At 36.4% G+C, this 12,906-nt stretch overlaps 1 protein-coding gene across 6 annotated transcripts in view; it reads right to left on the bottom strand.

The window, feature by feature from the left end:
• The window catches only part of Zranb1 (zinc finger RANBP2-type containing 1), a 56,258-nt gene that overhangs the window by 34,628 nt on the left and 8,724 nt on the right, over positions 1-12,906 (bottom strand). For 2 of the 6 annotated variants that reach the window (XM_087621635.1, NM_001427548.1), the window contains 1 exon segment: positions 4,038-4,888. The exons of 2 other annotated variants lie outside the window; for them this stretch is intronic. Coding sequence is in view for 3 of the 4 variants with exons in the window: in NM_001427548.1 (NP_001414477.1) it covers positions 4,038-4,851 (814 nt within the window). In the remaining variant the exon portion in view is untranslated. 6 annotated transcript variants of the gene reach the window in all.

Genomic DNA, 12,906 nt, shown 5'->3' with positions numbered 1-12,906 from the left:
CCCATAACCATCTATAACTCCAGCCCCAGGACACCTTTACACTTCCAGCCTCTGGGAGCACTTGCACTCACGTGCAAATACCACACCTAGATACATAAATAAAAGTAAAAATAAGCCAGGAGTAGAGTGTACTCCTGTAATCCTGGCACTTGGGAAACAGAGGCAGGTAGATCTCTGTGAGTCTGAGGACAGTCAGAACTATGTAGTGAGACCTTGTCTCAAAAAAGCCAAAATAAAATAAAAAATACATCTTTACTTTAAAAAGAAATGAAGAAATAAGCTCCACACAAAACCAGATATGATAATAAACTTCACACACACACAAAAAAAGAGTAAGGGCATAAATGAAATTCCCAACCCCTCACTGGCTCTGAGGTGAGTTTGAAATATTAAGACACTCTAGAGGAGATTTTAGTAGATAAAGAATGTAAGTCGAGGGGTTGGGGATTTAGCTCAGTGGTAGAGCACTTGCCTAGGAAGCGCAAGGCCCTGGGTTCGGTCCCCAGCTCCGGAAAAAAAAGAACCAAAAAAAAAAAAAAAAAAAAGAATGTAAGTCGAGGGTTCAAGTACTACATGTGTTCTAAGTATAGATTTAACTATGAATTATATGAAGCCTTGTGTTTTTCGACATGAGTCACACATTGGAGTACAATTTCATCGGTAACTGTCTCAATACAGCTCCAGAACAAAAACTGTATTAATTAGGTGTAGTTCTATTGGTGATCTAGCTACATGCTATCTACCAGGAAGACAAGAGAGCTTTGCTTTTACCATCCTAGTTCCCACCCCTAGGTAACACTGTGACTTGACAGCACATTTGGCCACTGCCATCTCACATCTTAACATGACTTATGTGACATTTACATCCAATAACCACAGATACTTATTGCTCAACACTGTCAATGCTTTCTCAGTAAGCCAATATTCCTCAGTCTTATTTCACCGACTTCCAAGCTGGCCTAATCATGAGAACTTTTTCCAATTTAAAGTGAGAATATTTCACAATTCACAGTCAGGATACAATTTTATGTTCAGTATCCCTGCTTAACACACATGCACATGCACACACGCACACACGCACACATACCCACACACACGCACACATTTTTGGAGACAAGGTCTCACTGTATAGTTCTAGCTAGCCCGGAGCTTATCACAAAAATCCATCTGCCTTGGCCGGACTGCCCATGCCCAGTCCACGCCCAGTATGTAGATGATTTTTGATGCACAGTATTGATAAGTCATAATGTCCCACATCTAATAAAATCTGGGAAATGGAACACAGGCAAAGGGGTGGAGGTATTCCTTTTAGTACAAGCCACCTTTCTACCAGCCTTACTGCTCAGGTGCTTTTGTCTTTTTAATTAATCTAACGTAATATAAACACATTTTTTATAAAGTTAACACAATGGAATGATATTTACACATCGGGATAGGACTACCAAACAGACATGGGTCCCCTTTTGATGTCATGATTAACATTACTCAGCTAATGGCAAAGATAGAATCCACCTTACCATGAGCCACAAACAAGGACCAAAACAACACCCTATGAACAAAAGAACCTGTAAATGAATCAAGACTGGCCATACATTTAAAAATGAACTTATAGCTGTTAAGATGCAGAAATCAGAATGGGAATTCAAAAGAATTAAGAATATGCAAAATAAAATAAAAGGTAGTATAAAGAAAAATATAGTCATAAAGACATGAAATACCAGCAGCCACAAAGACAAATATGCTGACGGGTCCACTTTCAGAAGGGAAAGAATTTAAAGCATTTCTTATCCTAGAACTATCTGACTTAAGATACTAAAAACCCCTTGATTCCTAAAAGAATTCTATACCCTACCAAAAGGGTAAAGAAGTTAGCTTATCTCATTTTTATACTATTTGTATTTTAACCATATGATTAAAATACAGACAGCATACTACCACTGCAAATGTGATTTACATATAATACACGTAATTAAGACAATCACAGTTACCAGAAAAGGTCATATAATTCATTAATATGAATGACATATTCTGAAGGCCAATATTAATCTAATTCAACTTCTTGGAGCCACATTTTTGTGATACTTTTAAACAGAAAACAGATTAATGGGATGGAGGTGGAGAGAAGGAGGCATTAACTGCCTAATGGGTAAAAGTTTCTTTTAGGTGGCAAAAGTGTTTTAAAGCTAGACAAAGACGACTACATATATAACATTATGAATGCATAAAGTAGTGCTCAATATATACATTTGACCCCAGTAGGAAAATAGTAGTAAAGAACTCCCCAGAAAAGGGATGAAATGAGACAACAAAGTCAGCAGAATATGGGTTCATGGCTCAAAGGGGGAGAAAACTGTTAACAGTCGTCAAGTGCTATTATGACTAACCAGAAGCTCGGATTACGCTTCAAACTGCTAGGACATACTTTTTGACATTATAAATTAAAAACAAAAACAAAAACAAAGCCCCGCCTCAGATTTCAGAGCTGAAAAGATGAGTTAAAAGCACTGGCTGCTCTCCAGAGGATCACAGTTCAATTCCCAGTACTCACACTGCAGTTCCCAATCTTCCTTAACTCCAGTTCCAGGGAATTCATTGTCCTTCTGGCCTGTGCAAGGGACTGCACGTGTAATGCACAGACATATGCAGGCAAAACAACCAAACATGGATTTTTTTTAAAGATGTCTAAAACTTCAGACCTCTTGTTTTTTTAAGATTTATTTTTATTATTTTAAATTTTATGTAGGTGTGTGTGTGTACATGTAGCTATATACACCTGAGTATAGGTACCCAGGAAAGTCAGAAGCATTAGATCCCTAACACTGGAGTTATGGATGGTTCTAAGCCATCTGATATGGGTGCTGAGAACCAAACTTAGGCCCTCTGGGAGAGCAACAAGCGCTCTGATGCTGAGCCATGCCTCTAGTCCAGAGAAACTTCAGGTTTCTTGAGCACTATACCTTCATCTTCCAAACTTATGAGGCTACTTCCAAAAGGACAAAGCACATGAGGAGCGGAGTTACTACTGTTCCACATCAAGTTTAACCGTACAAATCATTCAAATATTTCTAAACAAAAGTCAAAGTCAAAGTAAGCAGTCCACAGAAATAGTTTAAATAAAATCCAAACACCTAATCTACTGAGGGGAGGGTAGACTTTTAAAAATCAAGTGAGTATCTTCTGCTGGGAGGATTCTGTGAGTTTGAGGCCAGCCTGGTCTATATAATGAGTTCCAAGACAACCAAGGCTGTGTAGAAAGCCCCTGTCTCAAAAGAAAAATAAGTGACAGCTTTTATGATCTGTAGCAAAAATTATTATCAAGCTAGCCACTGGAGAAAAATCTTCCTCTCACATGTCTCTGTCCTTTTAACATCTCTAAACAAACGGCCAGGCCCAACATTACTAAAAAACACAATACTCATAAATCATAGTCTGAACTATGGAATCAGCTGGCTATGTAAAAATCAGTTCTACCAAGTGTGTAAATATTTACTACATGACATTCATATTAAGTTAACATCAGCATCTTCAAGGTCAATATTATGCTCGTTCAACTTCTTGGAGTCACACATTTTTATGATATTTTTAACTTCTGACTAAAGCCTCTATCACCACAAGATGCTCACACTGTTTACAAACATTCAGAAACAGCAGCTGGTGTTTCTCTGTCACATCTTGTTACAATAAATAAGAGAAGCAATTTCAAACTCCAAGTATATACTTTCTCACAGATGTGTTAACAGTCTCTTTAACTTAAAAGCTTTCTCTCAAGTTGATAAGAATGTACACAAGTAAATGTGGACATTTTGGTACAAGGCAGACAAGGTCACAAATACATAACTTTATGCATGTGTACATGAACTATCACACCAAATAAGTCAAATGCAGAGTAATAACTGACCCTCCTTTTATTTTTCAAGCCATTTTCAATGCCTTTTCCTATCTCATTCAAAATAAGGCCAAAAAACAAAAACAAACATATGAACAAAAAAAAACAAAAAACAAAAAAACCCCAAACAAACAAAAAACCAGAAACTTACCCACACAGGCATTGAGGAATAACCAATCAGTCTTTTTCATCCTATTTTTAATCTGCTTTAGTTTTTTAAAGTCCACTTCAAGTTCCTCCTTGGTACCAACAGCACCAGCCAATTCAATCCTCTGAAAATCCATTTTCACTTCAGAGTCCCGTTTCGTAGTTGGAGGTGATCTTCTTTGGCTATTACCACTACTGCAGCCTCCCCTCCATCGAGCTCTGTCTTGCTCATTTATTATTGAAGAAGCCTCTTCAGTCTCTGCCAACTCTATTGCTTCAATGTTATTAGGTCTGGGGTGATCACAAACAACACATTTTTTAGCCTTAGCCCAGTTTTCATATGTGCAAACAGAACAAGTCCAATGCTGGGTCCTTGTATTCAGTTTATTTCTATCATTGTATTCTTCACAAGGATCAACAGAAAAAGCAACTGGTCTTGAACCAGATCCTGAGGATTGAGGAGATTCTGTGGGACTCCTGGTCCTACGTTGGGATAAGCACTGGGTACATCGGATTGCTCTTGGCCAGTTCAAATATGTACACATGTGGCATGACCACTTATTTGCATTCTCCATGCTGTATGAAGACTTAACCCTTGGTCTTGCACTAGAGTCTGGACATATCAAAGGACTACTTCCGCCTTCAGTGCTGGAAGGGTCCCAATCTCTACCAACATCACTTGAACCACTTTTAAATGGATCTTCTGTAATAATTGTTCCACTGGGTCTCTGGGCACGACACATAGTACACTTGATTGCAGACGGCCAGTTTTCATACGTACAATATTCACAGGCCCACTTAATCCCATGTTCTGACATTGTGTACTTCTTGAAGTGAGTTATGTCAGGCAGGAAGCTATAAACAATTAGGACATTGTTATTACAATAATAGCTACACAGTTCCATCTATGAAAATATGCCCCCGAAATAAAAAAATACCCTTCAACTTAGAAAATATATATTTCTTAAAAGACACATGTAGAATTTCTTATTGGATTATTATACTTTTGTTTTGAGATTTCCAAAAATAGTGGGGTTGGGGATTTAGCTCAGTGGTAGAGCGCTTGCCTAGCAAGCACAAGAAGGCCCTGGGTTCGATCCCCAGCTCCAAAAAAAAGAAAAAAAAATTGGCTAAAAAAAATAAAAAAAAAAAAAATAGTAAAGACAAACTCCCAAAAAAGCTCTTAAGACTTCAGGGTTTAATGAGTTTACTTTGGATTGCTGAAAAGTGATAAAAGGAGATGAATACAGATTCTTTCTATAGGGAAAGAAGATAAAAAATAGATTAGTCACTAATAGAAATTACTCAATTTCAGCTCAGCTGTCACCATTAGTTTAGGAAAAGTTAAAAAGACTTGTAGGCAAGAGAAAAAACACAAACCAAATAGAACCTTAAACATATAACCTCTCATGAATTACAAACAATGCAGATTGTACTATTGGTAGTATGTCTAATCCATGAATTTAGAAGACCAAAGTCCGTCCTAATTATCCTTGCTAAGAGAGGAAAACAGCTTGAAAGTGCTAGTTATTTACTGTTGGATTATCACACACAGAAAAGATGCTGATGAGCACTAATCACAATTAACAAATTCACCCGATAAACTAGAAATAGTTCTGATATTCTGTATCCTCAAAATCTAATTACTTTTGGAACATTTAAAAAAAATCCTACATTACTTATACTCTCAGGAAATTCAAATGGACAGACCATCTCTAAGAAAACTATTAGCATAATCATGCCAACCTATTTCTAAATGCTCATATTTGTTATCTGAAAAATTAGTATATACTAAAAATTTTATTTATATTAAAAACATTCTTGCTATCTAAAAAGTCTTAGAAGTTGGGAGGGCTGGAACACGCCTGTAAGCCTAGCACCTAGGAGGCTGAAGCAGGAGGATCTTGAGATTGAAGCTAGCAAGTTACATAAGAGACAAGTCAATAAAAATAAGTCAATAAATATTCCCAGAGCTCTATATGGGATTTACTAACACTACAAATCAAGGAAGATTTTACTATTTAATGACAACTAGTTCATAAGTGAAGCAGTTTATAGGGCAACTTAATGATATTTTAATGACTTAAATTAGAACACTAAACAACCTCTCAATTTTTCAATTGTTCTAAATTTAGTACCTCCCCATGACCTATTTTAACCAGGAAAAGAGAAAAGGTTCCTAGGCAGAGTGATAGGGTATTTCTTCTTCTTTCTAAACCTGGAAAGCCAAATCACTCTATAAGTGTATTCTGTTCCTACATCCCACATACACAGTGAGCTTTGTTAAGAGGACAACTTCACCATAGAAAGGATACTTTTAGATAGCTAAAATTTAAAAAAAAAAAATCACACTTACTAAGATTTTAGTTTCCATGCTATAACCTCCACCTTGCACATGGTTACAATAAAGGTAAATCAGACCAAAGACAAGATTCAATCTTCATGCTGGCTCAGATTCTGACTTCCTCGGAAGATACTGCAAAACGTGTAAGTGGTTCTGTCTGACTGTGAATAGCTATTCCTGTAAAGGAGACCAAAACTGAATTTCACTTATAGCCTTCTATATTCAAAAGTATTTTTAGAAAGCCTTAACTTTAATCCATTCTATTTTAATTATACTTATTTTAATAACATACTATTTAGAATTTTACTTTAACAACGCAATAAAAACAGCTAATTTATTGGGCTGATCAGCCAAATTAAACATGAGAAATTTTCCTATATAATGTGTTGTATGTGTGCACAGGCACATTCTCATGTGTATGCATGGTCCCTTATTTTTTTGGAGCTAGAGTCTCTACATGTAGCCCAGACCAGCCTCAAACTTGTAGTTCCTCTGTCTCAGCTTCCTAAATGCCAGTGGTTGTAGCCACATACCAATACAACCAACACTATTATTCTAAGTCTGAGCAGTGCTGAGTCAATTTGAATCTGTACTACTGTAAAGGAAAAGGTGAGATGATCCAAATAAATAAAAACAAAACAAAATAAAATTATTACTTACAATTTACTTTGAAATCTTTTTCTGTTGTAATCACATTTATTTGGGTTATTCCCACTTCTTTCAAAACCAAGCAATTTAAATGATCTTGTTTGGAAAGAGAGAGAGAGAGAGAGAGAGAGAGAGAGAGAGAGAGAGAGAGAGAGAGAGAGAGAATATGAATGAGAGAATATGAATGAATATGTGTGTGTGCCCAGGTGCAAATGTACACATGGCAGGCAGATGACAACCTCTAGTACGATCCTCAGGAATGCCAGACACCTCCTTTGAGACAGGCTCTTACTGGCTGGAGCTCACCAATTAGGCTAAACTGGCCGGTCAGTGAGCCCTAGGGATCCTCCTGCTCAGCCTCCCCAGCACTGGAGTTCCAAGAACACAATGTACTGCCTTTTAACTTGAGAATAGGAATCAAACTCAGGTCCTGTGCTTACAAAACAAATGCTTTACCACTGAGGCATCCTTCCAGTCCCTTACTTACATTTTAAAATTTTACTTTGTATACACTATACACAATCTAATAGTGATCTGAAAGTGTGTTCAATAGCAGGGAACTAAAATCATACAAGCACACATAAAGTGGACAACAGAAATTTAATGGCAATATTCATATTCATTAAGCAGGTCCTTTAGTATTTCAGAAATAAAATATAAACAAATTTCTTATTTATGGTATTTGAAATTATAATGAGCATGCACAAAGATACCATTAACAAGAACAAATGTCATAATAAACATATACTAAAGCAATTTCATTATTTCATTTAAAATGTTTACATTAAAAATCCAGGTTCGCTTTGATTCATGTTTGTATGTGTTTGTACTGCATGCTCAGCTAACAGTGATGTAACCTAACTTTAGGTAATCTCCATGGACCCAGTACACGGTCATAACATATTTAAATTTTCAAGGCTGACAAAAACACGTAACTGCCACTGACACAACCATATTGGAGCAAAATGTCTGCTGCCAAGTCTGATAACCTGAGTTTATTCCTAGGATCCACATACTAGATGGAAAGAACTGACTCCTACAAGTTGTCCTCTGGCCTTGCCATACTTGCCAAGGCACATAACTCACACAAGCACACAAAATTAATTTTTTAATGTAATAGAATGCAAAATAATAATATCAAGACTGGTTTGGAGGCAGAGGTCAGAAGAAAGCATGTTACCCACATGCAAGGCCCTAAGTTCAATTTCAGCACTATGTAATTATCATTATGACTATCATAAATGAAGAATTTTCCTGCCCATTCTGAAAATATAAGTAACTGCAATTCTAAACTGAAATTCAAAGAAGACAAGAGAAGCACACTAAACTATTTTCTATAAAAATACATATTCTGGGGAGTTAAAACTCAACAAGATACTAGGTTTTATTAACTGAAAGCTATACTCCACTAGAGAAGCTCATCTGACTGAGCCATTTTTATCTGTGCCAATAAGTAAATCAAAGTAAGGACAATGTGTGATTTTACATTCTTAAGAATTAACACTGTCTTTTTTCTTCCTGATTTGTCACAACATCTTATGAGGTATACAAAATTATTTTCAAGGCAACTAGTTCTGAGAGGGTATTTTTTTAACAGTTGTGTTTTTTTTTTTACTGTGCATGTTTATGTGTCTCTGTGTGTGTGTGTGTGTGTGTGTGTGTGTGTGTGTGCATAAGTGCAGGTTCCTACAGAGGCCAGAAGAGGTATTACAGATGGCTGAAAGCTGGAAACCAAATCAAGTGCTCTAAACCACTGAGCCATCTATCCAGCCCCCAGCTCTTAAGACCTAGTGCTTCATTTTGAAAAAGAACTGTGAATAAATATCATGCTAACATGTTACAGATAAGTCATTTAACTTAATAATCCTAATTCTTATGCAATCTAGGACTTCAAATTCTATCCAAGGACTCATATTTCAATTAACTGATACAATAAAATCTGTATAACACAGGTTTTTGAAATTTTTTTTAGCTCCTGGATTTATTTATCCACAAAACTGTATGTGTTGCACTTGAATCAAGTAGCATTTATCTTAAAGAGACGCAATTATGTCCATTTTTCTTTAGTCTTTATTTGGCCTGGAGAGATAGTTTACTGTTTAAAAGCACTTGGTGCTCTTACAGAAGACTCAGTTTCACTTCCCAGCTGGTATACATACATACATACATACATACATACATACATACATACATACATACATATTTTTTCAGGCAAAACACTTGCACCTAAAATAATTTTAAATATATTAGCCTGTTTAATTATGTAAGCTTTATTTATGAAGTATTACTAAACACTTAAGAAACAAAAGTCAAATTTAAGAAAAAAAGCCACATTTAATTTATGCCTCAAAACAACAGGTACTATATACTACCAATCCAGACCCTCTATTAAAAACCTTATGGAATGGGATGGCAGTGTAGCTCAGTGGTGAAGTGCTAGCCTGGCATGCCCAAAAGCTCCAGGTTTGGTCACCTGCATCAGTATAAAGAAAACAAAAACAGGGTTGGGTATTTAGCTCAGTGGTAGAGCACTTGCCTAGCAAGCGCAAGGCCCTGGGTTCGGTCCCCAGCTCCGAAAAAAAGAAAAGAAAAAAAAAAGAAAAAGAAAACAAAAACAAAAGTGAAAACAAAATAGGCAAACAAAGAAAAATCACATGTGAATAATCCTCATCAAGTACAAACTCTTTAAGAAACAGAGAATCTCAGTTGCCAGTAGTTTCAAATAAGAAACTATTCAAAAGAAGAATTAATGACAGCAGTATTAAAGGTTTTTTTTAACTTACTTTTTTGTTTGTTCTGGTTTTTCAAGACACTTTCTCTGAGTAGCCCTGGCTGTCCTGGAACTCCCTCTGTAGACCTCTCAACTCAGAGAGATCTGCCTGCCTCTGACTCCTGAGAGCTAGGAATAAAGTTGTGTGCCACCACTACCCAGCTCTTTTAACCTTCTTAACATAAAATTAACTAGCTATATGTATATAATTATTAATATAAAGCTGTGGAGATTTACAAATGCTCACAGGGCATCTTAGATGACTACAGAAAACTAAAAAGGGGGCATTCGACACACAAATGTTAGATTCTCTTAAAATATTATGAAGTGGTTCTGAATTATATAATAATAATTAAAAAATAAACCTGAAAGCACTGCTTTACTCTTAGGTCAAAATCCCCAATTTCTATTTTCTTGTCTTCTTTCACTGTCTTTCTTACAATAATCATAAGGAAAAACAGTGGTGCTACAGCAGTATCCTGCTGACATGGAAAATTCCCTAACTACAAATCTAATCCCATTCTAGGCCTCAGAAAACTTATCAAATCCTCCCCCATTAAACCTTTTATCTTCCTCTAACAAGAAACTCCTATCCTGACTTCTTCAGTTTCCACAAACGACACCATTCATACTCCTATACCCAGCTGAGAATCTCAGAATCACCTTGAATTCTGTCTTCTGTCAAAATTTTCTTCCAAAGGTTTCTATCTGTTCAGTTATTTGCTTCTACCCCACTGGCATCAATCGTCTTCCTCAGTCCAGGTCAGAACTACTATTATAATAGCCTCCCTAAGTATCTTTGTTTTCTAAATACATCCAGCTGTCTGTTACCACAGCAACCCTCTAGTCTTAAGTTTTCTCTAGCAATATAAGCTCTCAGCTCCCTCCTGTAGCACACAAGCCTACTCATTCACTTCTAAACACACTACACATACCCTCAACTTATAGATATGTCATCACTACCAAAGATGCAGATACGAATTCATTGCCTTAGATATGCTCATCCTTAAAACTGAGTTACCTCTCATCAAAGGATGTTCTCTGAGCACTCCAAGGACCTTTCAAACAACCAAACTTTTACTGATATGAACTTATTGCATTTCCTCTTAGGATTAATTTCTGAAACATCAATTCAAAGGTTTTTTTTTTTTCCATCATTCACTCCCACCAATCTTCAAACAGGTCAGCAAAGGTTTCTGAAACCCCATCTCAGGGATTTTAGAGACAAGACAACCAGCACGCTGTATTTTATAAGACCAACAAAATACAAATCACATCACATTGAATGACCTGGAAAAAAACCAACAGTGAAGATTCTGAACAGTCTCAGAAGAAATTATAGAGTAAAATCAACTCCATGGGTGTAACTAAGAAGTAACAAGACCTTGACGAAAAGTCCTTACAGGACAGTATTAAGTTTGTTGTTTTATTTTTTTTTAAAGCAAGACAGAGCATGTCTGTAATCACAGCAGTTGGAATCAAAAGACAGAATGACAACAAGCACAAAGCCAACCCGAGCTACAGACAAACTGTGTCTTAAAAAAAAACAATGGCTGGGAGCATAGCTGAGCATATAACACATACCTGTCATGTTCCATTTAATTTCTAGTACCCAGCACTATTTTATAAATAAATAAATAAATAAATAAATAAGTAAGTAAGTAAGTAAGTAAGTAAGTAAAGCTGAGCCAGAGAGCAGAGCTAGAGAAACCAGAAGGAACCCTATGGCATATAACGAAAGACAACACTTTAGAGAGATTAAAATGAAGAATGCCAAAGTTCTCAACAACAAACTTAAGAACTAGAAGCCCCCAAGGATAATTGAAGTTGAATTTCCAGCCAAGAGATTTCAAAGTTCAAATCAAGTTGATTTAAACAAAACAAATGAAGTTCTACCTGAGGTTTTAGACTAAGGTTCATGTTTGATACTTTTGAGATAAATTCCTATCCAGCTAGCCAGATTATAAACTGGCAAAAGCTACCTACACTTGATTTCCCCTTAAATCTTACCACAACTGTTACGTAGGTATCAGCAAACATCTAGAGTGTTCCACTGAAAATCATGATCCTTACCATGTCATTCACCCATTCTACCCCCAATGAGCTGGAGAGAAGGCTCAGCAATCAAAAGCACGACTGCTCTTCCAGAGGATAGGGTGCATTCACAACACTCACATGGTCAACTATCTATAATGCCAGTTCCAGGATTCAACATTCTCTTCAAGTCTTCACAGGCAGCACTCACACAGTGGCGAACAAACAAATGTACACAGGCAAACTTCCACACACATAATAAATTTTAACTTATAAAAACAAACAAATATTGACCAGGTGTGTAGACACATGCCTGAAATCTTCCAGGCCAGCCTGGGCTGCATAGACAGTGTCCCAAGAATAAACGAGCATGTATTGCATAAGTACAATGTAATTTATAATATAATTTGTATAATAAAATTATAAAACATTTCTTTCCTGCTATTTAGATATTTGGACTATAAATAACTTACAGGAAAAATACAATAACCATACAATCTGTCCAATAGCCAGTCTAGAGCCTTCTGGTCCTGTGATCCACAACTAAATATACTGCTCTTACTAGACTTCAAAAACTGCCTTTGGCTTTCTCTATTTCTCATTAGCCATCCTCCCTTAATCTTTCTTTGTTGGATTTTATTTCTGATTTCAAGCACCAAGAGTTCTTTGGTCAACACTTCTCAAACCACCAGCTCAATCTCTTAGCAATTTCAATAGATCTGTGGGTTTTATTTTTTATTGCATTTGTTTTATTTATTTATATGTATGCATACATGCGCACAGTACATTCAACAGTACACCTGTAGGTCAGAGGAGAGCTTTCAGGAGTCAGTTCTCTCTTTCCACTTATGTGTGTTACAGGAATCAAATTCTGGTCATCAGCTTTGGCAGCCAATACTTGTACCTGCTAGACCGGCTCACCGTCCCCAGGCTGTGGGTTTTAAATACTACCTATATGCTGATGACTCCCAAATTCTACTCAAGTTCAGATTAACGAATCCAGCTGCCTACAGAACATCTATTCAACTATTTAGTATATGTCTCAAACTTAACATATCCAAAACTGAATTCTTCATC

The sequence above is a fragment of the Rattus norvegicus genome, chromosome 1 (assembly GCF_021556685.1).
Source record: "Rattus norvegicus strain SHRSP/BbbUtx chromosome 1, alternate assembly SHRSP_T2T, whole genome shotgun sequence".
NCBI lineage: Eukaryota > Metazoa > Chordata > Mammalia > Rodentia > Muridae > Rattus > Rattus norvegicus.
Note: the sequence above shows the minus strand (reverse complement) of the source record. Positions and strands in the feature narration are given on the sequence as shown.